Below are 24,714 nucleotides of genomic sequence, written 5' to 3'. Positions count from 1 at the left end.
AAGTCAGTAAAATGCAGGTGTGCAGACCTGGGCAGGTCTGGGACCTGAGTCTCCAGGGCAGGAGGGGGTGAGGGTGGGTACTCTTGATGCTTTGGCCCAGGGGGCCGGGGGGGCGGGGTCCCGCAGGAGAGGGGAAGGCACACAGCCTGCAGAGCAGAGCAGAAGGGGCCCCCGCAGATGGGATTTTCTAGGTCCCAGAGAAGCTGACTCGGACATTTCCGCTTAATCATCCTTTGGAGAGGTTACAAAAACCCCACTTCTAAGGTCAAAGCCTGGTGGGATCTCAGGCCTGCCACCTTCAGCTGGGGCACAGTTGGGGGATTAACCCCCAGAACGGGGGCTTCTGGGTGGGAGGGGGCAGGAGGACGAGAGAGCAGGAGAGTCCTGGGTTGGCCTCTTGGACTCGGGGCTGTGGTGCTGGGTCAGGTGGTCCGCGGAGGCCCCAGGCTGGGGTGAGTGCTGACCCCGGCAGGGTGCCCCAGTGACCCAGCACGCTTCCCCTCCCTCCAGCTGCCCCTCCTCAGCCTGAGGCCTGAGAGCTCAGTTGGGCACCAGCCCAAAAGTGGGGGGCATGGGGAGGGGGAGGTAATGTGGGTGGAATTAACTAGGCTTCTGTGTTCACCATCCTATTTGTAGCGTCATTCTCACTCGTAAGCTAATTTTAGCCATCCATTCTGCTTCTGTTGCCATTTATAAAATGAGAATGTCAAATGTAACATTAAACAAGCAGGATGAAGGCAAAAAAAAAAAAAAGGAAACGCCAGAGAGGCACTTAATAAATGAATCTCATGTTTACGTGGGAGAGGGAGAGGGCCTTCCCCCGCCCACCCCCCATCGCGCACGCGTGCGCACCCATCCACACGTGCCGTTTGTGTATCAGCTGTTTGTACCACCTCTGTTGTGCGAGCAGCGGTATCTCTGTGTTGAGGGAAGTGGGGGGAGGCAGCGGGGAGGGCTGCGATGGTTGGGTGGTAAATGTCTGTTGCTCTTTAGGCAGAAGTAATTTGGCCTGCAGGGAGGTGGCCTCCCCATTGCCTGAGCTCTGGCTCGTTTGCCCTTCATCTGTCCTCTGGTGAGGTCATTGCAGGGGGGTTGGGGAGAGCGGAGCATCCTTCTCAGTATCTCAGTGCCGAAGGCCTCTGGGCCTTTCCATGTGTGCTACCTCTGCCTCCCAGGGGGTACAGGGTCGGGAGGGGGCCTGGAGATGCCTGGAAGAGGCTGCTCTGCTCCCCTTCTCTGGGGCTTGTTCTTCCTTTGACTGCACTCACCTGCCCTGTCCGACTTCCCAGGGACGTGTGAGCCGATGCCCAAGCTGCCCTTTTATTTTATTTTCTTTTGAATTGAGAAATGAAATTAGGCCTAGGCAGGGTCTCTGGCAAAGCCCACCAGAGACTGGGATAAACACCCAGCTTGTGGCAGAATTTGGGCACCTGCTGGAGGATGAGGTTTCTTTTCACCTTGAAATGCCCTTGCAGGTTCCCAGAAATAAAAAAAAAAAAAAAACAGCTGCTGCTGCCACCATCAGCTTTTTCCCCAAATAGTGCAACCTGGGAAGCTCCCTCAGCACACCTTGCTGATGAAAGCAGGAAGACGGGCCTATCCGGCCAGCAGGTTGGGGAGGTCAGGGAGAAAGTTAGTGGCGGCATGCCAGATCTCCCAGCCTGCGGGGTGGCGGCCACTTTCTCCCTTCCGCTGTGCTCCCCAGGCTTTGGGATTTACGTTTTAAGCGCAGATGTGAACTGGCTTTATCACCTTGAAAGGCTCGCACCTAGGCTCCATGTGGAGGACAGTCAGGTGTGACCCAGCTAACTTTATCCGGCGCGAGCACTTATAAGATTAGCTAGTTTAATTTCTTAGCTCACTGCAGCCCTGTGGTGTGGGCACTGCTGTTACTCTGTTATACAGATGAGAAAATTGAGGCACAGAGAAGTCAGGCAGCTGGTCCCAGCTCAGAGCTGGCAGTGGAGCAGAGATGAAACCAGGGACCTTAGCCTCTAGGTTAGGCTGCAGGACAATGCCCCCTTGGAACTGGGCACCCCTTGGAGGCTGCGGTGGACACTGGGCACGTGTCTCTGGACAGGGTTAGGGACCAGCTCCTCTCTACTCCTTGCCCAGACTGTGAGCTACATCCTGAATTCATCTGTGTCCCCACCCAGCCCTGCCTGCTGAATAGGAGGTGCTAATGGTATTGGTTTATGACTGCTTTCACTTCGCTGATTTTAAAATCGCTGATTTTAATAAAATACTGAGCAGAGGAAACAGTGGATGAAATTAGTCCCGGAAGTGGTGGGGAAATTAATTCTGGAACTAGGATCGGGGATGGCCTTGTGGGAGGAACAACTTCCGAATGGGCCTTGAGGGGTGGATAGAGGGAGGTAGGGAAGGGCTGGCCAGAGGCCGAGAGGTGGGGACAGGGGTTTTGAATTGGAGGACCTAGGATTGAATCCTAGCTGTGTCATTATCTGGCTTTGTGACCTTGGACAAATCCTTCTTCGAAGCCTCAGTTTCCTTTTCTACTCTAACCATGGGGTGAGTCAGGCCAACTCACGGAGGAAATGGGGAGTCGATTAGTGAGGGTGTTGAGAACACTGGGCATTCTTGGAGGACTTCTGTGTGCCAGGCGCTCTGCTTTATGTGCATTACATGTATGTGTCATGACATATATTCTACATTATATAATACATGTATACACAGAGACTTACACACACACGAGGATGTCGTGACTATGCCTTGCATATGGGGAGTGCTCAATAAACAATATGTTCCTTCTTCTCCAGAGTGATTCTGCTGACCGGAGAGGGGAGTCAAGATTCTATGTCTGGTGGGACTCTCAGTGCTTGTCACGAATGGGTCTGGGCTACCTGTAGCAAGTGTGTGTCCTTTGAAGGTAGATGTTTCTGCTGGCCTCCTTCACTTCCCAGGCTGGCATTTCCCTTTTGGTTTGCACAGTAACCCCCTCTTCCTTAGACTCCATGGGGGGGGGTCCCCTATCTGTGAGGACCCCTTTGCATTGGAACAAGACAACTTATCCATACAAGTGGGTCCCCTGGTGCTCGGCCCCGCTCTGCTCCCTACAAGGACAGTGTCTGATGGAGATGTCTGGGGAAGGGAGGAAGGCGGGGAAGGGACATGGACCTCCCTTCCACTCACTTGCCGGTCTTGCCTGGCTGAGGGTCCTCTCCGCATTGGCAGAGGGCACAAGAGCTGGCACTGGTGAGGCGCAGGTATGGCCAGATGGCTGGATGCCCTTTCCCGCTGGAGTCAAGGGCTGGGTCTTCCCAGGGCGGCTGCCAGGATTTCCAGGGTGTGGTTGCTGCCCCCGGCGTGATGGTGTCTCAGGCCAGGCGCTCACCCAGCTGCCGTCCTGAAACTCTGAGTGAAGGTGGGACAAGGGCCCTCATCTTCATTTGCAGCTGCCGCCGTGCTCTTGAGGCCGACTCTGGGCACCATGCACGGGTCGGGGCAGTCCCCAAGGAGCTTGCCTAGGCTTTGTCTTGCTCTGCAGGATCCTTGAGGGCACGAGCCCCGTGAAGGGTCCACCCTCCTGGAGTCTCCAGAAAGGCTTGTGACTGGCAGAGAGGGCAAGAGAGAGCAGCGGGCAGGAGGAAGAAAGGCTGTGATGGGGGACACCACAGTGGGGGGCTGTGTGTGGTTTCTGGGGTGCAGCTCACCCCGCCTGCCTCACTGGAGAGCCTGGGGAGCTGCTGGCTCGGGGAAGGACCCCAGAATCTTTATACCTGAGTGTCATCGCCCTTCCGCTCAGAGCCTGGGGGCTGCAGGAGATGGTCAGCTTGGGGCTTCAGAGAGGCAGTACTGGCCTGGAGCCCACCGGGACCTGGCTGGGGAGGGGGTGCAGCTTGAGTCAGAGGAGATGCCGGTGGTCAGGTGTCTGTGTCTTTCGGGAGGCTCCCCAGAAGGATGGTGCCCACAGCAGAAGCCACAAGCCATCCCCCCCCCCGAGCGCTCACCCGCCCTGAGAGGCCTGACCTACAGCTGTCCCCTCCCCTCCTGCCAGCCACATGGTCCAGGTTGATCTCTTTGAGATCTATTTTATCCTTTGAAATAGGCCCCTCTCTCCCTAGAGGAGTAAATGGTTCTAACATGACCTGTTTGGGGCAAGAAGTGAAGCTGCAAACACTGGCTTCTTCAGGCCATACAGATCTTCCTTGTCCTGGGTGGTAAATCAAGGCCACGGCTGCGGGGCTTGGGTTTCCCCAGACTGAGGCCGGGCCAGGCTTCCCTCCTGGCCCTGGGGCACGTGCTGACTAGGGCCGTTTGTGTAGAGACCAAGGAAGAACAAAAGCCTTTTCACTTCCCAGACCGTGGCATCCTTCTCAGACTGCCAGCCTTTTCCAAAAGGTGCCCGGCAGGGAGCTTGCCTGAGCAAGGGCTGCGGGCCAGCTGCGCAAGAGCGGCCACTCAGAGTAGCTGCAGGGAAGCTGTCCCCGCTGAAGTCCCAGTGCCTTCTGCAAAGCCAATGCCAAGCATCGCCCCCCTAGAGAGGGGGTGGCACGGGGCCCACTGCCTTGGTTGGGCCGTGACACCAGGCGGACCTGGGTTCAAACCCAGCCCCACCAGACATAGACTGGTTCTGAGGCCACAGGCACCATGTATGATGTCCGTGGGCCTCAGCTTCCTGTTCTACAAGATGGGCATACTGCTATGAAAGGGATCATTGGGTAAACTGGCAAAATAGGAGTACAGAAGGCAGATTAGATACAAGTATTTTATAGATGCTAAATGTCCTGAGGTTGCTAATTGTACTGTGCTCATGTAAGAAAATGTCTTTATGTTTAGGAAACGCAAACCGTAATGTATGCAGCCTCCTCTCAGATGGTTCAGGGGAAAATACATGGTTATAGACAGAGACAAAGAGTGTGCAAATGATAAAGCAGAAGCCACAAAATGTTCACAACAGGTGACTCTGATAAGGGGTGTGCAGTGTCCTTTGTGCTGTCCTCTTGAAATTCTTTCTAAATATAAAGTTAGAAACAGACCTCCTTGCTGAGTTGCTTTGGACCCAGATGGGCGGAGGCACCCCACACCAACGAGCAGCCTGCACAGAGGGTTAGAGACCACACGTCACCCTCACAGTAGCCTCCGATTCACCCTCTGGAGGGACAGCCACCAGCCTAGAAGTCCTGTCGTTGAAGAGGGTTCAGCCAGGTCATCCTTCTGAGCCCATCACTGCGTGGGCTACAGGGAAGCCACACCCTCTCCTCCAAGGCCAGTTTGCCAAGCAAAGCAGCATATTTGGAGATTGGAATTTTAAAGCAAATCCATCTAGCTTTGGGGGGGTTGGCATGTCTTGGCATTTGGACCCCGGTGTGGGGTTCCTTTGTGGCTTTGCCAGCCGTGAAGCTTGAAAATGGAGACCTCATCTTCCTGGTGTGAGCAGCTGGTCACGAGTGGCCTCTGAGGCTTCTTACGAGCACAGATCCAAATGGAACTCCCACTCCATCTTCTGTCCCTCCACCCAGATGACTTTCTCCAGCTGCCATTTGAAACAGTACTGATGGCAGCTGTGGGGAGAAGCTGCAGAGGTGGGGTCTGAGCTGTTGATTGAGGAGACCTGAGACCCAAGCCTCGGAGATGTTTCTTCCTCAGACTCTGCCCCGACCAGGGCTGCCTGAGAGTGAGCACTTCGGGTGTGGGTGGAGGGGAGCATTTACCATAAATGAGGGGGTCTAACCGTAAAAGGGACGGTGCCGAAAGAGCTGGAGCGGCAGATCTGATCACCAGGAGAACCACTCCTATTTTGCTTCTGTTTACCTGGGGAGCCAGATAAGTGTCTCTGGGGCTGCCCTGGGAAGGCAGCCTCAGTGCCCTGCCTTGTGCCCCATGGTGAAGGCAGCCCTCAGCACCCACTGCCTCCAGCAAGCCCGTCACCAAGGGTCCCGCTGTCCTGTCTGCTCACTGCTCTCCACTGATCTCATGCGATAGTCTCCAAAGATGGCCCCTATGACCTAGGCCTCCCAGCATTCATGTCCTTGAGAGTGTCCCCCTCCTACACCAAATCCAGGCTGGCCCAGTGTAACCAGTAGAAGGTGATGGAAGAAACAGTGTGACTCCCAAGGCTGAGTTAAGAAGCTGGGTGGCTTCAGCCTTGGTCCCTTGGGACGCTCATGCTTGAGACACTCCCTCTTGGGACTCAGCCACCATGCTGGGAGAAGACCGAGTGCCATGGAGAAGCCACGATGAACAGTCTTAGCCAAAGCAGCGTCCGCTGCCCGCCGTGGGAGGGAAGAAGGCATCTTGGCTGTCCTCTGAGGCAGGCTTCCTCTGGCTCCAGCCCCAGCCATCATCTGACCGCAGCTACATGAGCGACCACAAGCAAGAGCCCCGCTGGGCCCACTCCGCACTCAGAGCCACCAGGAAGCATGATAAATTATTGCTCAGAGCCACCAAGTTTGGGGGAGTTTGTTGCACAGCAATAGAAAACTGGGACAGCGTGTGGCCAGATGACCGAGTGCGTGGAGCTGTGAAGATGGACTGGTTCCCCGAGTTCTGGCTCTGACTGTAACTCTGGTGCTCCTGCCAAGTTCTCTGGTTTGCCCAGGGCCCAGTGGGAGGAGAGCGGGGATGGGGGTGACTCAAATGTAGGCTCACTCAAGAGGTGCCAGAGGCTGACGGGCCCAGAAGTGACAAGGGACAGGTTGACCGATGAATATTTGCCTTAATGTTAGGAGAACAAGGCAGTCAGGACCTGTTCTTTTCATAGACTGATGGCCCTTGGATGGGGCCCTGCCTTGTGTGTCTCTGCACCCCCGCTGCCTAGCGCTCGCTGGGCACGTCGCGTTCCCTGTTCTTTTCATAGACTGACGGCCCTTGGATGGGGCCCTGCCTTGTGTGTCTCTGCACCCCTGCTGCCTAGCGCTTGCTGGGCACGTCGCGTTCCTCAGCATCATGGCATCAAGTAGACCGGGTCTCCCTGAAGGAGCATGTAGGTCAATCCGTGCTCTGTATGGAACCTCACTGAGGGACCAGGAAGTAGAAGCAGACCCTGATCCCTGCCCTGAGAACTCACAGTCTGATGGGCGAAGGACAGAGTTTCATCCTCAGCAAGCCCCAGGCCCCCTGCAAGGACTCAGGATCCAGGGAGAGAAAAGCTATGCCTCTTTTCCCCTTTGTGTGCTTTCTTCATATGAGATCATCAAAGGTAGTGAGGGCTGGGGGCAGGCCTTCTGGTCCTGAGAAGTCTTTCGAGAAGCCTTCCGTGCCAGCCAGGCCAGGCCAGGCACCCTAGTGCGACTGCTGCCTTCGCCTGTCACTCAAGTGCCCGGGACGTGCGGGGGTCCCCCAGAGAGAGCGTGTGCCACGGCCCCTGGCCTCCAGGAGCACTCACTGTTGACACGGCGAGGGGTTGACAGAACTCACGCAGCCGGTGCTGCCCGAAACATCGCCAGCCCAGACAGAGCAGAATTCAACAGAGCTGCCAGCCCTGTTCTGTGAGAGGAAGAGGAGGTGGGTTTGTTTAAAATACTCGCATTACAGTCAGTTAACCTTTATGTTTCCTAAATGAAAATTGTATAAACCTGAAATTTTCGTTGATCAGGTTGCCTAGAAACAGGCAGCAGGTTTTCATAAGACAATGCAGTAGATTGTCACCGATAGGGCTATTAGGAAGTGAGCTGGTTAGCGTATTATTCCAGATCCCGGTGTTGGCGTTAGGTAATTATCTGTCTGCCTCTGTCTGACTCTGCAGAGCACACCCGTCTCCCCAGGCTCGGGCAGCCTCTTGCAAATGAGGCTTCTCAGCCTGCTTCTTGAGTCCCAGGGATGGGATCTGGAGTCCAGGAGCACAGTGTCAGCTCTGGGCTTATGAGAGAAATAGAAAAGACCCAATTCTGATGAATTTATTTCTTGTGAATCACCCCACCTCGCTTGCAACAGTAATGCTCGAAGCAAAAAAATTGGAGGAATAAACAACAACAATAGAATGCATAATGGAAGTAAAGAACAAAGTCACTCTAAGACAACTTTGGCGTAATTTTTTAGTACTTTTCCCCTATATGATATATACACTTGTTTATTTTCCAAAGGCACTGTAATTTGCTTTTTTCCCCACCTCTTGCAGTTAGGGTGACCAGCCGTCCTGGTTTGCCCGGGACTGAGGGTTTCCCAATACCCGCGTATGTTATTATCAGCCTTCTTCTCCGTAGCTGCGTAGCTTTCAATCGGCTTGGATGAAGCAAACTCGGCCTAACTCCCTGTTCTTGGACATTTAGGATATTTCCTTTTTTTAAAAAAAATTATAATTAATGCTTGTGGTGAATAGCCTCATCCCTGCAGGGTAAATCCCTGTAAGTAGGATTTCTCGGTTGCAGGAAGTGTATACATTTATGGCTTTTGCTGTTTCAGAAAGCACACATTTGGGGATGTATGCTTCTTTATTAGCGATTTTCGAATTGCCTGTTCGAGTCGTTTACCCATTTCTCTGTGGAGATGCTCATCTCTTTCCTTTGACTCTATAAAAACTCTTTGTATTAAACATAATCAGTCATGAATGTTGAACCATTTTGTCCATTTTTTTAAAGCATGCGTGGTTATCATTCTTTAAAGGGCAACAGTAAATACTTATTATCCGGCGTCTTTGAAGAAAGAGGAGTTAATATTTTAGGTAATTAAAGCTTCCCCCTAGCCTTAAGCACTAAAATTTTTTTCTTTTTAATAAATTTATTTATTTTTTTATTATTTTTGGCTGTGTTGGGTCTTCGTTTCTGTGCGAGGGCTTTCTCTAGTTGCGGCGAGCGGGGGCCACTCTTCATCGCAGTGCGCGGGCTTCTCATTGTTGTGGCCTCTCTCGTTGTGGAGCACAGGCTCCAGACGCGCAGCCTCAGTAGTTGTGGCTCACGGGCCTAGTTGCTCCGCGGCATGTGGGATCCTCCCAGACCAGGGCTCGAACCCGTGTCCCCTGCATTGGCAGGCAGATTCTCAACCACTGCACCACCAGGGAAGCCCTAAAATATTTTTTAATTGAAGTATTTGGAATGAGAATATCTCCATAACGTATAACCCGTGTAGGTCCTTTTTAAAACAAAGGACATTGCACACAATTTAACTTTTTCTTCATCTCTCAGACATGCCATGAGCAATAGTAATTTTCTGTGTGATAGTGACCCTCAGCAGCTGTTGAGCTTTGTGAAGTTTTGGCTCCTATACTGTATGGCCCCAGACTGCTTTTTAAAATAAGGTACCTGATTCTTGTCTTTTCCCCATCACTATCAGCCTGTCATGCTGTTAGTTCCGGCAGCTTTAAGCACTCCTGCCTTGCTCTACAACATCGCATCTTCATCAGCAATGGGATTGATTACTGGCTAACAAGGCTTGTTAAGTCTATCTGTAAACTAAAAACAAGTAAGCACTGATCAAGGGCCTAAGGAACACTAGTAATAACAGTGTAGGAACTTCAGCAGGCAGCAGTTTTACTTACTTCTTAGGGTTTGTATTACCTATCATTAAGGTTGTTAAGTAAATGACTTCTGGATGTGAGCAGAATAGGATTAAGAAATTTTGGAGGCAGAGGGGGAAACAGAAAGGAAAGATTAGCAACCACTTGAAGACCTAGCTGCAAAGTGAGAAACCGGTAATCCGTGTTTAATCTTATTACTTCCCTCGGGAATGTGCTGGGGCAGGTTTTATGGAGATGGTGGCATCGCTGACCTAGAAATTTTAAAAATCCAGCTTCCGGGGCTGCACCTGCTGGGATATGGCTTAGAGCTTGTTACACAAGCCTTCTGATGCTCAGTTTTCTCATCTGTGAAATGGAGCTAAGACTAACTGGCCTGTCTATTTAATGAGGCAGGATCAAGTGGCCTGCTATGAAGAGTCACTGACCTGATGGAGCCCGAGAGGAATGTGTAAACATGTAAAGGGCTGAACGATAATGACGGATTATTACTATTGCTGTTGTTATTATTCACAGACGCATCCAACAGCCATCGCCCGCCTTCTCACGCCTTCTGTGCAGGTTTCAATTTGAGCTCCAGCCCACACCTGTGCATCTTCAGCTGATGTCCTTGCCGCCCCTCCAAACCCAATCTCATCCTTGTAGGTTTTTGCAGGATTTGCACAAGTGGTGTGTTTTCTTCAATATTTATTTTGCAGGCCATTTACTCTGCATGACTGTTTTTACAGTGAGTAAGGAGCAAGGCTAAAAATAACTTAGCTGGTAACCAGATCAGTTCTGCATTTGACATTTACATGGAATTCATTTGCATCTCATTTGTTCGCCTTTCTGTTTAACAGGTAGAATGTAAGAAGGCTCAGCCGAAGGAAGTCATGTTCCCACCTGGGACAAGAGGCCGGGCCCGGGGACTGCCTTATACCATGGATGCTTTCATGCTTGGCATGGGGATGCTGGGTGAGTCTGGGCCGGACCCTGGGGACTGGGTCACCTTCCAGTTGGGCAAACTGCTTTACCTGTCTGAGGCTCAGCTTCCCCATCTGTATATGAGGGTGATAATCCCTCTTACAGGACAGTTGTGACCATTAAATTAGCAGAGATAGATAGATAGATAGATAGATAGATAGATAGATAGATAGATAGATAGATAGATAGGCAGATAGGCAGATAGGCAGATAACTAGATAGATAGGCATCTTGTCCCATGCCTGGCTCATAGAAGGTATTTGATATTATTTTTTCCCCTTTCCACCCCCTTTTTCAAAAGGAGGAAAGGTTACTCTGCCTCAGCCCTCTCTGCTGACTGGGAGTTCTTAAAGACCTATGGACTCCTGGCTGGTTTAACTTATGTGAGCCGAGGCTACATTTTCTAAAACTTGGGAGAGGAGGGGATGTGGTAATGGTGGGCGATAATCCTGTCTATTTAAGTGATTAACACTTTTCTCTTGGGATATCAAAATTTGTGTTTAAATGGATGTCTTAAATAACCTGTTTTATTCTTCATTTGCAAAAAAAAAAAAAAATGATGAAAGACAAAGTATGTTTGTTCTGATGAAAAATGATCTCTCCTGGCTTTTAGAGAAATTGAGTTGCATATTATGCCCCATCCTTAAAGGTATCTCTGTCCGTCCTGCATAGATAATTGAAAATCTTGCTGCTTAAATGGCATGAAAGATGGAGAAAGCAGTGGAGAAGCATAATGGTGTGGGTCGCAACAATAATTAGAAATTTCAAGGCGAGAGAACGGTATTTTAGTGCAAGTTATTGTGTGTCGGGAAAATACTAATTAAATGGGATAAATGGTAGTTAATGGTAAAATTCCATTCAGGCACACGGTCTGTCTAGTTTTAATGGGTTTCATTTGATTTGGCTAAGAGTCCCTCTTCTACACTGTTTGATAAGCTCTTTATGTATTTTCAGATTTGCTGCTGTTTAAATCATTCTTGGCTCAGTTTTAAATTTATAAAACTTTTCTTGGCTTTAGAATTTAGATCTTTAAAAGAATTGTATCTATTTGTCTGAGGAAGTAACAACGCAGGTAAAGTTATTTTGAGGAGCTTTAAAAAATGGAAAAGGATGCCATGAGAATTCTCAAAATGGCTAAGATGTTAAAGCTAATTTTTTAGCTTTAACAGAGTTTCAAGGAAAATTCCTATTTTAATTCTTTAAAAATTGGCCAAATGATTCTAACACTTATCTGGAAGAAGAAACACATGAGAATAAATAAGAAAATTTTTTAAAAAGAGAAATGTGAAAAAAGAGAGTTTGACCAAATATCAGAACATAGTCCAAAACTACAGTAATTAAAATAGTGTGGCATATAGGAAGGCACCTGTTGATAGAAAAAGTTAAGGAGCCTAAACTAAATGTGTTTCTATGTATGAGTTTAATTATCATAAAGAAATTAATTTTTAAAATTCAATGAGAATTATTTCCTGGTTGACTGTAAGACACTTGTGTAGCTCTTGCTCTAAAAATAATTTGTATGTGGCCTTTACCTTATGTTATATACCAAAAGAAACCCCAAATGGATTAATAGTTCCAAATTTTAAAATAAAATCTTAAAAGAGTTGAGCCCATTACTGCCTGCTGGCTTTCAGAGTCTTGAATTTTAAATGATGAGTATAAAGTCCCTAGGGCATCAAATGGGGGGCTTTTTAGGATCCAGATCTTCAGGAAGTGCCCCCACCCTTCTGCCTCTCACTTGATACCCTTTATGTGAGGTATCATGTACCCATGGTTTTCTCTGCTTGCCTGGGGGAGGTTTTCTTCCTGGGGAAGCAGAGGTGTGGAGCAAAGCCAGCTCACTCATGTCAGTTGCCAAAGAGCAAAGGTGCGGCAGCTGTATTCTCCCCAGATGCCAAGCAAGGGCTCAGGGCTCCACAGACCAATGGTTTCATAATGGGAGCCCAGGCAGGTGCCTTGTTGACCGCAGGAGGCATTCAACAGCAAATAGTCCTTGAGCACCTACTGCATTCCTGGCCCAGGGCCAGCACTGGGAGACAGTGCCTAACAAGGCAGATGTGGTCCCTGCCCTCATGGAGCTTGTGGTCTAGTGAGAGAGGTGACATTTAATAGGTCATCACACGGATACGTTATTACTCATAATAGAGTTGTGAGGTGCTTTATGGGCACATAATGAGGAATGGAAACTAGTTGGAGGAATCAGGGAACACCTCCCTGTGGAGGTGACATCTCAGATAGGATGAGAAGGATGAGCAAGCCAAGGGCAATGCAGACAGAAGAAATAGCTTGGAATGCGAGGGTCCTAGTGTGGAGCCCCGAGGACCATCAAGGCTGCTGCTGGGCAGGCCCAGGCAGCGCGTGTGTGAGGAGAGGTGGTGGGCCCAGTGGCTTGGACCACAGTTGGTGGTGGGCAGACCCACATGGTCCCTGTGCTTCTCCAGACGCCATCTGATTGGTTCCTGCTCTCTGAGGGATGGAAATGTGATGGATGCCACGGGCTCACTCATCTTCCCCGACTTTGTTCTCTCATGTTTCAGGTTATGACTTCCCTGAGCTTCAGTAAAGAGGTAGTAATAGCTGGTTTAAAATGTCATTGTGGTTGAGTCTATTAGTTCTTGAGTCATAGCCTCCCCCAGTTCATCCCCATCCCCCAGTTCATCCCCATCCCCCATACCCTTGCTACTTAAGGGTTTGGCCTTTTGCCCACTTAGCTCTGGTTGAGGCTGCCACCAGGCGAAACCCCCATGCCCCAGCCAGGCCCCCTGAGGTCACTGAGGCTCTCCTCCACCCCCAAGCAAGCAGAGAGCTCTTTGGGTGGAATTGATGGTGTGGGTCCAGCTTCCACCAAGGCGGGCTGTGTGGACCACAGGAAATGGCTCAGGACTTCAGAATCAGGAGATCTGGACTTCTTGTCTTGTCAGCTGTGTAACTTCGGAGGGACAGTCTTCTCTGTCCTTCAGTTACCCCATCCCTAGGGATATGGGAACCCTCACTTCATGGGGTTGTTGAGGATAAATGAAGCCGTATCGTGCCCAACCAGTGCTGTATTTTGTCAAGTTCAAGCTGCCATGGGTGGTGGAATGCACCTTGTGTACCATCCGGAAAGAAAAAATATATACTGTTAACTAAACCACATTGTGAGATGGATCCCACTTTCAGGATGTTAAGATGTGGGAAAAAAAAAAAAAAGTGTGTCTTCTAATCAACAAAATACAGTAATATATACTCAAACTGGGAGCTGTTATTAGTAAGGTACTGGGGAGCCCCGGGCAAATTACCACCCAAGTAGGTATCCAACACCCTGCCACTTGGGATCCCTTCCTGCCGGTGACCGAGAATATAGCTAGACCTGCATCTGTGTGTGACTTGTGCCATGGCACCTGCAGCCTCCTCCTCGGACCCCCAGCCAAGGGAGTTGGATTATCTTTGAATTTCTACCTTCCAACAAGATCCGTGCACTGGACTCCAGCCCTCATCAGCTCCCAGCCCTCCTGAATTCCCCAGCTACTATGTTGAGGCCATCTAGATGCCTGCTGAGACGGGGCCTCCTGAGAGGTCCCCAACTGTGTCCCCAGTTGGGAACCAGCTCAGCCTGAGGTCCAGGTAGAAGGGGGAATCAGACCACCACCCAGGGAACAAACTCACAGTCTCACGATCTGGTTGGCCTGTTGCCTCCCCAGCCAGGCTGGGGTCTTCACCGAGCTTTCTCTGATGCGCTCGCCAGAAACTCCCAGGGCTGCCCTCTCTTTCACTCACTGGCACAGTTTGGCACCCTGGGCCTCTGGACTCTTGGTCGAGGAGAGTTCCATCTGCTGTGCTGTAACTGAAGCCCTTGCTTCTTGCTTCTTTCCTTAAAGTGATGTCACCAATGAAGTCTAATCCTTTGGCAAGACGGCCTGACCTGACCTCATCAGTCACCTGGGTCACCATCTCTGTAGTGCACTAGGCCTGCATATCAGTCCTAGAATCACCACCATTGCCACCACCAACAATTTGGCTGATGAACTTGGCTCACGCAGAAACACTTTTTTTTAAGTTTGTTAATGAGATGAGGTTTCAGTGATTTAAACTTTTATTGTCGAAAGAGCAGAAAAATACATAACACTGTTAGGGATTTTTAGAAGTGAGACTGTAAACCATTAAAGCTTTTAAATCCATTCATTCAACAGATATTTATTGAGTACCTCCTAAGTGCCAGGCATTGTTCTAGATGCTGAGGAGGCACCAGAGAAAGAAGTCTGATATCAAGGAGTAGACATCCTAGTGAGACAGCAGACACACTGGTCTATAAATGACTTAAACTGTGGAACTAATTTTTAAATACCCTTTAAGATTTTCTCCATACTTCGGGAGGTCTCATCAAAGGGAGGCTGATGAGCGTATAGCTGCAGTTATTCTTTCTTGATCTCTCTTGCTGTGGCAGCGAACGTTCTTGGGAGGAAACCTACAGCTGTTTTGGTTTTAGCTTTCATAGCCTTTGACAGAATCGTGGAATAATCAGCCCAATGGGAATTCCTTTAAGAAAGTGTACAAGAGAAGAGGAGGAGTCATCGTTAGGTCAGTCTCCCTGCCTTTGAGCTAGACAAAACCAAAATCAACTAAGACCCTTAGGAAAGGTATTTTTGCAGCTCTCAGACTTTGTTCACTGCCTCACCCACCCAGGGCACTAGAATCTGTTTGGTTTTTCTTAATGAAAGTGGACTTAATAAAAGCAAACATGATTATTGTTGATATATCTGATTCCTCTTGGCCTTCTCAGCCGTATAATCCTACTGCCTCTAACTATCTTGACCTCGCTGGGCACACACTATTTAACATGTTTGGTAGCAGTGACAGAGAAATACCTCATTGCTGAGGCTTTGAAGAAAAGCTTCACCCTGCGGGCCCAGAAGTGGAGAGACATTGCTGACCAGCTGAAGAAAGCCAGAGGCATTCTTAGCAGCGCTGTGAAATCCTGACCCAGTGTTCCCCAACATTAAGCCCCTCGGAAATGAAAGCAAAAAAAAAATTTTTTTTTGTCTGGAAGGGATGAGGAGCTCTAAGCTGCTGGCATTCACTGACCAGAAGGAGATTGGCTGGAACATATAGCCGCACGCCTAGACTCATTTGTAATTTCAACTGGGATTTGTCTTTCCCCAAAATATCTGTTGAGGTCATCCCCAAGGAGATCTCCATTTGTTCAGCTGTTTTCTAGTAAACAGAGGAAACTCAAACTTCAGCTCTTCATTTTCCATCTAGAGCAGCACAATGCACTAGAACTTTCTGCGATGGTAGAAAGGTCCTATATCTGCACCGCCCAAGATGGTGGCCGCTAGCTACATGTGGCTATTGAGCATTTAAGATGGGACTGAAGAACTGAAGTTTTCTTTTTATGTAACTTAAATTAAATTAAACTTTAATGGGACAGCACAGGTCTGGAGGAACCCCTGCAACTCCAGATGATTCTGGGGGCCCAGCGTCCTTGTAGACTATGGCCTGGAAAGGGCCCTTGGCACTTGGTGTCGCATTTGTATGCAGACCTCATGGAGCCACTGTGGTGCCCCAGGCAATGCTCTGCACGCCACGCAGCAGATGTGTCACACGCTGGCAGCTCCCTGGATAAACAGCCCTGTCTCTTGTCTCTTTCAAGTTGGGGGCCTGGTGAGAGCAGTTTTCTGTGACTCTGAGTAGCTGAGTAACAGAGCCTGGAAAAGGATGAGTCATGTGCAAACATCTTCTAGGGTTGGAACAAAGATCTAGAACCACAATTCTGAGAATTCTGCCAGCATCCCAAAAGGGGGGTGCCCCAAATGAGCCAACTGGCAAATTCAAATTCTCTTGTTGATTTCTGTTTTTTTTTTTTTTTCCCCACCATGGAAAGCCTGTCTGCAAGAAAGGTGGTCATCCAGGCAGAAGGCTTGGTTTTTTTCTTTTTGACAAGAGATAATTACTGTGGGCTTGATCAGGCATCCAGAGTACTGGAGCAAATAAATTGTGCAGTGGCCAGTGAGGGAGGGGCCCGGCTGCTAATGGAAGTGGTGGCTGGGTCATCTCACCGTAATGTGGCTTGATGGAACGTCTGCATGGGTCTGCTGTAATGTGCTATTGTTATGCAGCCAGCCAATTTCCCCCATGTGGCTGGAACTGTGAGCCGCTCGAGCAGAGCTGGGCTGCACAGCAGTAAATGAAGAGGAAAATTGAAGTAATGTTGTATTATAAATTTATGATTTCATCTGCCCGACCCAGAGGATGTTCGGCGACAGGGGGTGGAGATAAGATCCCCAACTCGGGCAGATGCCAAATTCTCATCTTTGTTGTACAGGAGACAATTTTGACATGCCCGGGAAGATTGGGGTGAGGCCCCAAACTGGGGTGAACTTGACCATGCTTTTCCTCATTCCTGTTGAAGACTTGCGAGTGTGCCAGGAAGTAGGCAGATACAATGGAATCCTACTGGTGACTCGAATCAGGGAGGGACTGGGCATTCCACCACCCTCCACCCCACCCACCCTGAGGGAGTCTCGAAGGTGACACATGGGCTTAGGCTTTTGCTGTCACGTTAACACTAAAATATTTAAGACCCCCAGCACTGAAGTTAGAGGCAAAGGAGTCATTTTTCACTAGGAAGACCCTTGGGCAGCAGTGATTTGGCTGTTTGCATATTATTCGTTAATCAATATTGTTGAAATAATGGTAAGAAGTCTATTGCTGAAAGATCTGATTTGATAGCAGGTGATTAATTTGGAGGAGAATTGGGCTGGCCAGCCATGAAATAAATACCAAGGAAGGAGCCAGTATGTGTGTGTCCACTTAAGGCACCCGAGTCCCCGCCTCTGTCCCTATTCTTTGTCCCTCTGTCTCTCTTTCCCCGTTGGGTGCCAGAGCTCAATGACTCACTGGGGTCTGTTCCTCTGCAGTCAGGACAAAGCTGCCAGGTCATCCTGGTTGGTCTGGGCATCCCTCTGTCAGCAAGACACCAAGTGCTGGGAAATAAACTCATGCGGAAAGAGCAAGCGGCAAGACCCTTGTGGGGTGTAAACAGATCAATTGGCCAGTGAGCTGTGACTGCAAATTTGGAAAGGCTCTGGTCGAAGCGAGGGAAAGGAGCCACAGCTGGTCTCTGTTGAGAATTGGGGCCCATCAGCACTTCAGGGGACCTGCAAAGCTTTCTGCAGATGGCAAGACTCAAGCTCCCAGAAGGAAGGGAAGAACCCCAATGGCATGGCCTTGGGCCAGAGGCAGGGCTGGAACCCATCTCCTGATGTCTAGTCCAGCAAACTTCTGTCTTAGGTCTGATGACAGATCTTCTGGTCAAGGTGAAAGCTGTGGCACCAACAAGCAGAGGAAAGTGAAGGAGGGTGGGTCCCATTTCTGGACCCCCTTCAGCATAAAACCACTATGAACAGGTAGCAGGAAGACCCGCAAACTCTAACTCGTGATGCTGCACCCAAGCTGGAATTTAGTGAATGATCCTGGTCTTCAGCCATCACCTGCAGGGTCAGAAAATGCTTGTGACATGTGAGAATCTACCTTGGAAGTGGATGATGAGACCCCAGAGCCTGGGTTTAGGGTGTTCAAGTTGCTGTATGGAGCCACAAGGATACATGTGGAAAGCCGCCACTTATCGGCCTTATGGTTGGAGGGCGTGAAGACAGTCCTAAACCCGCCCATCAGAGCAGCTTTCTACTAGCGTTTTGGCGACAAAGCAACAGAAATAACTCTGGCTGCTATAAACAGTAAAAGAGATTATTGGAAGGGGCTTGGGCAACGGACAGAAGTGCCAGGAAGTCTGGGGAACAGGCAGGAACTGGGGAGCTGGGCGGTCAGCCACAGCCCCACCAAGGGACAACCCAGGAATGACCTGGTTAGGGGGCCACTGTTGCCACCAATGGACCCTGGGCTCTGCTGCTGACGCCAGAATAGATTCTGAACCCAGAATAGATTCTGAACCGTCCGCCCTCCTCTGCCCCACTGGCACCTGGAGAAGACTTGCACTGGCCCAGCCCAGGTTCACAGTCTGCTTCCCAGCTGCCAGGCTCAGCAAGAGCAGGAGGGAGGCCTTTCTGCTTCCATGATGGGAGGCAGGCCTGTCTCCAAGACTCAAACACAGAGAAGGGGGTTCAGGTGCTGGGCAGCCGAAAACAGCCACAGGCGTCCCGCTCAGAGGTCAAAGCAGAAGTCAGGCTGGCAATGGTGGTGGTGGTGGTAAAATAGGTGGCAGGCTGGCCAGGGTGGTATTTTAAGAGCGTGAATGGACTGAGTTTCTTCTGTATTGAGCGGAGGGAAGCAAAGGGAGCCTGGCAGGCTGGGAACGGGGCAGCCATGGGTCTCCTATGGCCAGTGGAATTTCCGTCCAAGAAGGCTACCCCAGCCTTCTTTGTAGCCGAACTCAAGAAGTCGGGACGTGAGGAGTGAGGGTCTGAGTGGGCACCACGAAGGGTAGGGAGCTGCAGTGGCATCTCATGGGGGGTTGGTAACTGGTAACTGATCAGAGACAACCACAGGGACGCCAGAACTTGCCAGTACTTTCCTCTGCACCCCATGCCCAGTCCAGCAGCGGTCTCCACAGACACCCGTCGGTTAGCCAGCACCCCCAGGTAATCCGCTGGGACGGGTGCCTGGAAGGAGCATGCTTGCTGGGAAATGCCTGTCGAGGCTTTGGGTTCATGCTTGTGGTGCACATTTAGTACAGCCCGGCCCTCCCTGTTCTCCCAGGGCCCTGGGAACATACAGTGGAGTGTCCCTGCTTGGACGTGGCTTGGTCCCTGCGTCCCCCGGGCCATGGCTCATTGGGCCCAGTGTTTTTCCAGAGGCACAGAGTCAGCCCCGAGTTTTGCCCCTAGACTGTGACCCCACCCCGCGTTCCTTATGCTCTGTCCATGGTGCTGGCGAAGGACTTTAATCTCCTACTGTCAATAGCCTTAAGGTAAAGTACATACAGGGTAAGCTCTGCAAATGTCAGCGCCCGGCGCGGGCCGAGGGTCTGGGGCTAACCTGTGGCATTTACTCTGCAGGTTCAAGAAAGTGCGTGGGCTTTGGGGGTCTCTCGGCCCAAATACGTGCTAATCACCAGCAGGCTGACAGCAGTGCCCCAGCCACGGGCGAGGGGTGACCCAGGCCCTGGGTAAAGACCCCCACGGGAGACAAGTAATTTTGTGGAGGAAAATAACTCGGACTGTGTCTCACTCCCGCCCTCCCTCGGACTCCCCCAACCTGAAGCAGCTGCACTAACCGACGTGGTCTTTCTCTCTGTGTTCAAGGCTACCCCAACTTTGTGGCAACCTATGGCCGCGGCTACCCTGGATTTGCTCCTAGCTATGGCTATCAGTTCCCAGGTGAGTGGCTTTGTCTCCCAGGGCTTTGGGGACATGGGAGGTGGGCTGCATGGGGGGGAGGGGGACCCCTAATGAGAACCAACTCATGCATACATCCATTCACGAAATGACCTACAGGTGCTAAGTTTCAGATCCACTTGACCTTGTATCCAGCTCAGGATGCAGCCCAGTTTCTGATTAACTGAAGTATTTCACTGGTCCCGGGTCGTTGAGAGTGGCTTGTAGGGGGAAGGGAAAGAACCAAGACAGGAGCCCTCCCTCTGCTTGCCCTCCCTTTTCTGAAACCTCTTCCAGGTTCTCTCTCCTTGGGGAGGGGACTGAACTTGGGGCCCAGGGTTTTCTGTCACCCTGTGCCTCCCCAGCATTCACGCTTTGCTGTCTAGACCTCACCTTCCTTCCTCCCCTCCTCTGGCTCCGGTGCCCTTCTGACGTGTGTTGGGTGTGCTCTTGGGTTTGGGTCTGCTCTCTGTCCTGAGTGATGGTGGCGGTGGGGGGGTGGTTAGATTCTCCCTTCCCTCCATGTCAGAGACTCAAGGCAGAGCGCCTGGTGATACCCACTCACGTGCCCAGGCTGCTCTAGCTCCCATGTAACCAGGAGGCCTGGGACTCTCACCTGTGGGGCAGCGGGGGCCATGGTCCTACAGGGATGGGGGAGGGGTGTGAAGGAAGTGATGTTTTATGGGGCTTGCTTTTCCCTAGAAGGGGGGAAGCCAGCCTTCCCCAGACCTGGAGTACAGCAAGAATGTATCGGGGTGCTCGGGGGTGTCTGTGTTCTAAGGACAGCTGGGGTGTGTAGAAAAGATGCTAGGAGCAGAGTTCTGCCCTCTTGGTTCTGTGTCTTGGGAGGGGCCGCTAGGGAGCTGGGCTTCCACTCCTGCTTGGTCATCCTGCCAAACCCGGAGGCCTGAGCTGCGAGGCGGCAAGGCGAGCAGGACATGGCCCTGGGGGGACGGCGCTCTGAAGGCAGTGGAGGGCAGGGCGCGCGGTGTGTGAGGGGCCGGTCCCACCTGTGCCTCAGACTGAGCTTCGGGTGGGGAAGGTGTGTCGGGGGAGGTCAGGAGGCATGTGGGACACTGAGAGCCATGCTCTATGGGGGACAGATCCTCAACCAGCAACAGAAGCCCTAAGCTCTTGTCCTGGCTGCCCATGGCCATAGGCAGGTCACCCAGCATCTCGGGGCCTCTCTTTTGTCTTCTGGAAATGAGGGGTTTGGGCAGGATGGTCGCTGGGGTCAGTGCACCTTTCTGATTGCGGGGGAGGCGGAAGAGAACAGCAGGTACAGTAGCAGAAGTTCAGGTGGAGGGGGGTGAGTGGGGGGACTTGCCCACAAGTGTGTCCCCTGGGCCGGGTGGTTTCCCCACCAGGGTGGGCCCCTCAGCAAGCATCCTCAGCTGCCCCAAGGGAGCCCTCCGCACTGCTTCTCTGCTGCACATGGCAGCTCAGGTGGCCACGGGCCTCTCCAAGCAGGACACCAGACACCACAAGCTGAGAAGCCAGCACTGGGCCAGGCACGGTCTGCACCTCCTCTAGATTTTCCCTCTACAGATGGTGACCCTGAAGCCTGGAGAGGTAGAAACCCTGTTCAAGGGGTCACAACCAGTAAGGGGCAGGGCCAGGATTGGGACCCAGGTGGCCTGGGTCTTAACTGCCATACCCCATCATCTTCCTAGCATCCGTCTGTCCAGTACAATCACACTAGCCACATGCAGCTACTAAGGTTTAAATTTAACTTAAGTAAAATTAAGTAAAATGGAAAATTCAGTTCCTCGGCCACACTAGCCACACTTCAGTTACTCAGCAGCCACGTGGCTAGTGGCTACTGTCTGTGCAGAATATAAAATGTTTCCATCACCACATAAAGTTCTGTTAGATGGAGCTTTTCCAGAGCCTACATGAAGAGGTGTGTTATGATGAGGGGTGCTTGGTCCCCACACGCACATGCATGTGTGCACTGCCTCTCCTGGGGAGACCTTGTGTGTCACCGTCCCTGTTCTCCATTCCTTGCCTGTCCTGCTCAGCCCAGAAGCTGGTGGTAGTTTGGGGGAAGGCTTTCCTCTTCTTCCCTCCCCTACCTTCCTCCCCAGGGGATAAGAAGATGTGCAGGGTCACACATCCTGGCTCGGAGAGAGTGCCTTGCTGCTCTGTGCGCTTGGTGCAGCCTACCTCCCTTCACAACCAGGTTGCCATTGCCCCCTCAGTGTAGCACTAATCCCAGCAGACAGAGTTAGGGATCCTAACACAGTATAATTTGGAGGAGGGGTGACACAGTGGACCCCTTGCTCAGGCCCCCATCTCATCTGAGAACCTGCCCTCGGGGCCCCATGAGCCAGCCCAGGAAATATCTGGTTGAATTGTGTGTCAGGGACCTGCATCCTTGGGTCTGCCCTAGATAGACATGTATGCAGGACAGACAGGGATGCAAGAGTGACCAACCGAGGCTGGGTAAGATGAGATGGGGTCCCCCAGGTGCCTAGCCCTTCACCACAAGCCAGGGCTTTGGGAACAGAGCCGGTGGGAGGGTGGTGGTAAAGGGACATGGAATGGGCTTGGGGTGACCCTGCCCCTGGAGGAGTGGCCTCCTGTGGAAAGGTATCTGTCTGCTGTCCAGGAGCCTCCAGCAGCCGAGGATTCTAGCACACAGAGCCCAGGTAGGCCCCTGTGGTTTTCCAGACTCCTCCTGGAGCCTCGGCCTCAGGGGCAGGGAAGATTTGCAGCATTCTGACGTGAGTCTCTTGCCCCGTGCCAGTAAAGAATGTCTTCAGTGGATCTGGCCAAGGGGGCTGGGGTGCAGAGGGGTGACCCAGGGGAGGGCAGCCGAACTCTGCCCTCTCCTCGCCCCCGTCAGGGTGGCTCTGCTGACCCCCTCCCCATGCCTGTGAGTCAGCAATGTCAGCACAGCTGGTCTCATCACCACCAAGCTGCCCTGTTGTCTTTTCTTCGTGGTCTTTCTTTTCCATGTTCTCAGTGGTGCCCACTTCACCCACTGCCCACCTCGTCTCTCTTGTGATGCGTGTACCTCCCGCACCCCTCCCAGGCCTTCCTGAATCCATCCTGTGGGGTGATGCGAGGTAGCTAAGAGCAGCGGAAGGACGCCCCCGTCCTGGAGGGCTGCTGAGGTCTGCATCCTGTGTGTCCTCACCGCACACCGAGCGTCCTGCATCCCCTGCAGGAAGGTGCCTCCTCTTCACCTGAGTTGGCCCTTTCTGTGAATCCCCATCCCATCTGCTGGTGTCCCTGCTTTACCTGTGTGACCTGGGATTGCTGTAGACCTTTCTGGTTGCACAGTTGGTGTTAAGAAATGCCTGTCTCTGCCCACCTTTAGGCTTCTATGAAAATAAAGGAGAGCTGCTCCAATAAAGGGGGCTATGGGCTTCAGATGACTATTAGAGTGGGGAGTAGTTCTCTTCCAGAAAGACTGAGTGGTGATCAGCCACCGTGGACGTGGCTCCTTCTTCCCAAGCCCAGATGGCCCACCGCGTGCCCCTCACCCCCAGCCCAGCCCTCGTGGATCGGTGTGGGGACTGGACTTATTAACGATCCTGAGCGGTGGTCTCCTCTCTTTTTCCCCCTCTGGACCCTCATTTCAGTTCAATCTGTTAATTTCTGTTCTTATTTCACTTTGCAGACTATTTGCCGATTTCACAAGACATAATTTTTATCAACTAGCTCTTAAGAGAGGCATAACAAATTGGGGTTTGCTACCATTACTAGAGAGAGGACACAGTCCCTGCCGGGGCCACCCCACTGCTGTCAGTGCCCACTGAACACTGTCGTAGCTGCCTGTTGGAACGAATGTTCTTTTTCTCATTTTTAATTCTTGGAAAAGACTCCTGTCCTCAATGCTTCTTTCAGTTTTTTAAAAGCAATTTTATTCTCCAGTCCCCTCCCAGTTTGCTTCTCGTATGCACTGTGAACACCTCCCCACGTATTCCACCTGCCACCCTCCCAGAATGTAATGGGGCCAGAGGGAAACTTCTCACAAACTTTGTAGAGCCTTCCTCAAGGGAATCTAGGAAGAAGGCATCAAATTATTTTAAATAATTATCAAATAGGCTTGTTGGGGCATTTCATGGGTGAGCTTTTAAGTGCTGGTGCCCACAGGGGTTGGGGATATGTGACTTGGAGCACCTATGTCCTGTGGCGGACAGAACCAGAAGTGAACACACACACACACACAGAGACTATTCAATAAGTACTAATGTGAACGATCTAATCTGGAAGAAAAATTATATAAACATTATCTGGTTGTCTTTGTCTTTGGGGGCCAGTCCCTCAGTGGTTGTTGCTATAATAATACACATCTGTCTTCGGGAAGGGACAGTGGAGGCACCGAGGTGCTGGCACCACATCTCAGGCCCTGTGGGCACCGATCCACACTGGGTCCCTCTTTCCCTAGCACCTCTGCCCTCACCTCGCTGCCTACTGGCCTTGCATTCCCTGCTGGCATCAAGGACCTCTTGGCCCACTGGGGTCAGAGGGCACGAACACAGAGGGTCTGTCCTGATCAGGTCGGTACCCCTGATGGTCACCCCCAGAAGGGCTTCCTTTCCCAATGATCCTGAGCCGTCCACTTCCCCGCTCTCTTGGATTAACGAAGTACAGCTCAGTTGGGCCCTCAAGAGTCACCCCATGTTCACGCTCAGGGTTTGTGAGAAGTGACCTGCGTGCTTCCGTCGGATGCATTCAGTCCCTCCTTTTGAATGTCAGTGTCCCTTAGACCCAACCTGTGCAGTTGTGTTCATCTCATTAAAGATGCTTGATGTAATCATTGGTTACTTTCCTTTTATTTTCCCTCAGGCTTTTTCATGAGTGCTAGTTTTTCTTTTTAACCTGTATGGCTTTTTTTCCTCTTTATTTTGTTCTGCTATGAATTGCTTTGCTTTGGTGAACTTGTCCTAGTATGCTTGCCTCACAGACGTTTTAGCCGTTGTGAATTTTCCTCATCTCTGTAAATAGTTCATCTGTGCTTCTCCCTATTGCCGTTTTATTTTTACCCCTGTAAGCAACTGAGGTAGAAAAATAAATTGTT

The 24,714-nt window shown here is 51.2% G+C and overlaps 1 protein-coding gene across 4 annotated transcripts in view; it reads left to right on the top strand.

Annotated features, from left to right (window-relative positions):
• The window catches only part of MSI2 (musashi RNA binding protein 2), a 386,854-nt gene that overhangs the window by 321,884 nt on the left and 40,256 nt on the right, over positions 1-24,714 (top strand). For 3 of the 4 annotated variants that reach the window (XM_061176841.1, XM_061176843.1, XM_061176842.1), the window contains exons 9-10: positions 10,249-10,363; positions 19,611-19,685. In XM_061176841.1, coding sequence (XP_061032824.1) covers positions 10,249-10,363; positions 19,611-19,685 — 190 coding nt within the window. Of the gene's footprint in view, positions 1-10,248; positions 10,364-19,610; positions 19,686-23,310; positions 24,598-24,714 lie in introns of those variants that run through there. The other variant, XM_061176844.1, reaches the window with a different exon arrangement.

Source organism: Eubalaena glacialis, chromosome 19, assembly GCF_028564815.1.
Source record: "Eubalaena glacialis isolate mEubGla1 chromosome 19, mEubGla1.1.hap2.+ XY, whole genome shotgun sequence".
In the NCBI taxonomy this organism is placed as follows: Eukaryota; Metazoa; Chordata; class Mammalia; order Artiodactyla; family Balaenidae; genus Eubalaena; species Eubalaena glacialis.
The sequence above is the reverse complement of the archived record's forward strand: the minus strand, read 5'-3'. Positions and strand labels throughout refer to the sequence as shown.